This window comes from Orycteropus afer, unplaced genomic scaffold, assembly GCF_000298275.1.
Source record: "Orycteropus afer afer isolate SDZICR_OR568_19922 unplaced genomic scaffold, OryAfe1.0 scaffold00997, whole genome shotgun sequence".
NCBI lineage: Eukaryota > Metazoa > Chordata > Mammalia > Tubulidentata > Orycteropodidae > Orycteropus > Orycteropus afer.
The window spans coordinates 191,448-192,928 of NW_006922584.1; the positions used below are offsets into that span (position 1 = coordinate 191,448).

General features: G+C 53.0%; 1 protein-coding gene across 1 annotated transcript in view; it reads left to right on the forward strand.

Moving 5' to 3' along the window:
• FNBP4 (formin binding protein 4) overlaps positions 1-1,481 on the forward strand; it is a 41,340-nt gene continuing 39,859 nt past the window's right edge. The window contains exon 1 of the mRNA XM_042783384.1: positions 1-238. Within this exon, the coding sequence (XP_042639318.1) occupies positions 1-238 (238 nt within the window). The remainder of the gene's footprint in view (positions 239-1,481) is intronic.

A 1,481-nucleotide genomic window follows, 5' to 3' on the forward strand; every position in this document is an offset into this window, starting at 1 on the left:
ATGGGGAAGAAGTCCCGGGCGGTACCCGGCCGCAGGCCCATTCTGCAGCTCTCACCACCTGGTCCCCGAAGCAGCACGCCCGGACGGGACCCGGAACCAGAGCCCGACACCGAGCCGGACTCGACGGCGGCGGCCCCGAGTCAGCCAGCTCCGGCGGCAGTGGCGCCGGCAACGACGACTGCGGCGACGGCTCCCGCGGCGACGGCTACCCCAGCGTCGGACGACTCGCCTTCAGAAGGTAAGCGTCCGCGCGGGGCCCCGGCTGGGAGTCGGGCCGTCCGAAACTCGAGCCCGAGGCCTAAGGGGTAGGCCTCACGAGGATCTTGGGAGGAAAAGAAGCTTGGGCGACGGGGCCGGCATCCATGCCTGCGTGGGCCTGCAGGGAGGGCGACGATGGGCACCGAGACGGCGGAAGTGGTCGGCCGCTGTGCAGGCTCGGCCCGACACCTAGCGCCATCTCTGGTGCAAGGGTTACCCGGGAACGTTTGAATCCGACGCTTGCCCGGGCGCCACAAGTTTCCTAATCATCTAGTGTTGGTTTGGGATAACTTAGGGTAGGTGAGTCTAAGTTTCCGTGGCCGAGGCGGTCTTTTCAACGCGTCATCTGTTCTTCTCTCCGTTTTTGTTGAAACCGAAGGACTGTTTAGAAATGAGCAAATCCTGCTTGTTAGCACCGCCCAAGCAAAACTGCCCCAGAATTGTCAAACATGGCACATATTGCTGAAGAAGTAGAACTTGTGGCTTCCTGTGTACTTGAGTGGCTCGCTTTGGACTTGGAAGTGCATTAAGGGTGACCGGACAACACTACCACGGGGGCTGTACGCGGAACAAGCCGCCATAAAGTATACGTGGACTATTTTTGAGGAGATAAATGCTGTGGCAGTATTTGTTATAAAGGCACTGCGGTAGCTTGGAGAAGAGATACAGTGTTTGTGAGTTTGGTTTTTAGTTTTTTTCCCCTCCCTCAATTTTTGGAAGCTCTGGGGGCGTAGTGCCTAAGGCACTTGACTGCTGACCAGAAGGCTGGCGGTTCAAACCCACCAGCCACTCCTCGGAAGGAAAGATGAGGCAGTCTACTTCCGTTGTGATACTGCCTCGGAAACCCAAGGAGGGGCCTCTATGGATCGAAATCCACTCGACGGCAGTGAGTTTGGTTTTTTGGTTTGGTCCTCCGTTTTTAAGTATTTCAGTAGTAAAAGCCTAGTAACAGATACACAACACCTCCACCCCACAAAATAAAACACGCTAGTGTATTGGCCATGTTGGCCTCTTTTCTTTTTTTTTTTAATTTAACAAATGAAAGTGTCGGCAGACCCTCTGCTCCCCAAATTCCATATTTTTCCCTTCTTCCCTTTCTGTCACGAAATCCCAGAGTTGGTGAGAATACTCTTGTTTTGTATATTTTTATGTTTCCACAATGTGAACTGTTTGGTTTGTTTGTTTTTAGATAAATAGTATTAAATTGAACATTTTTTGTAATA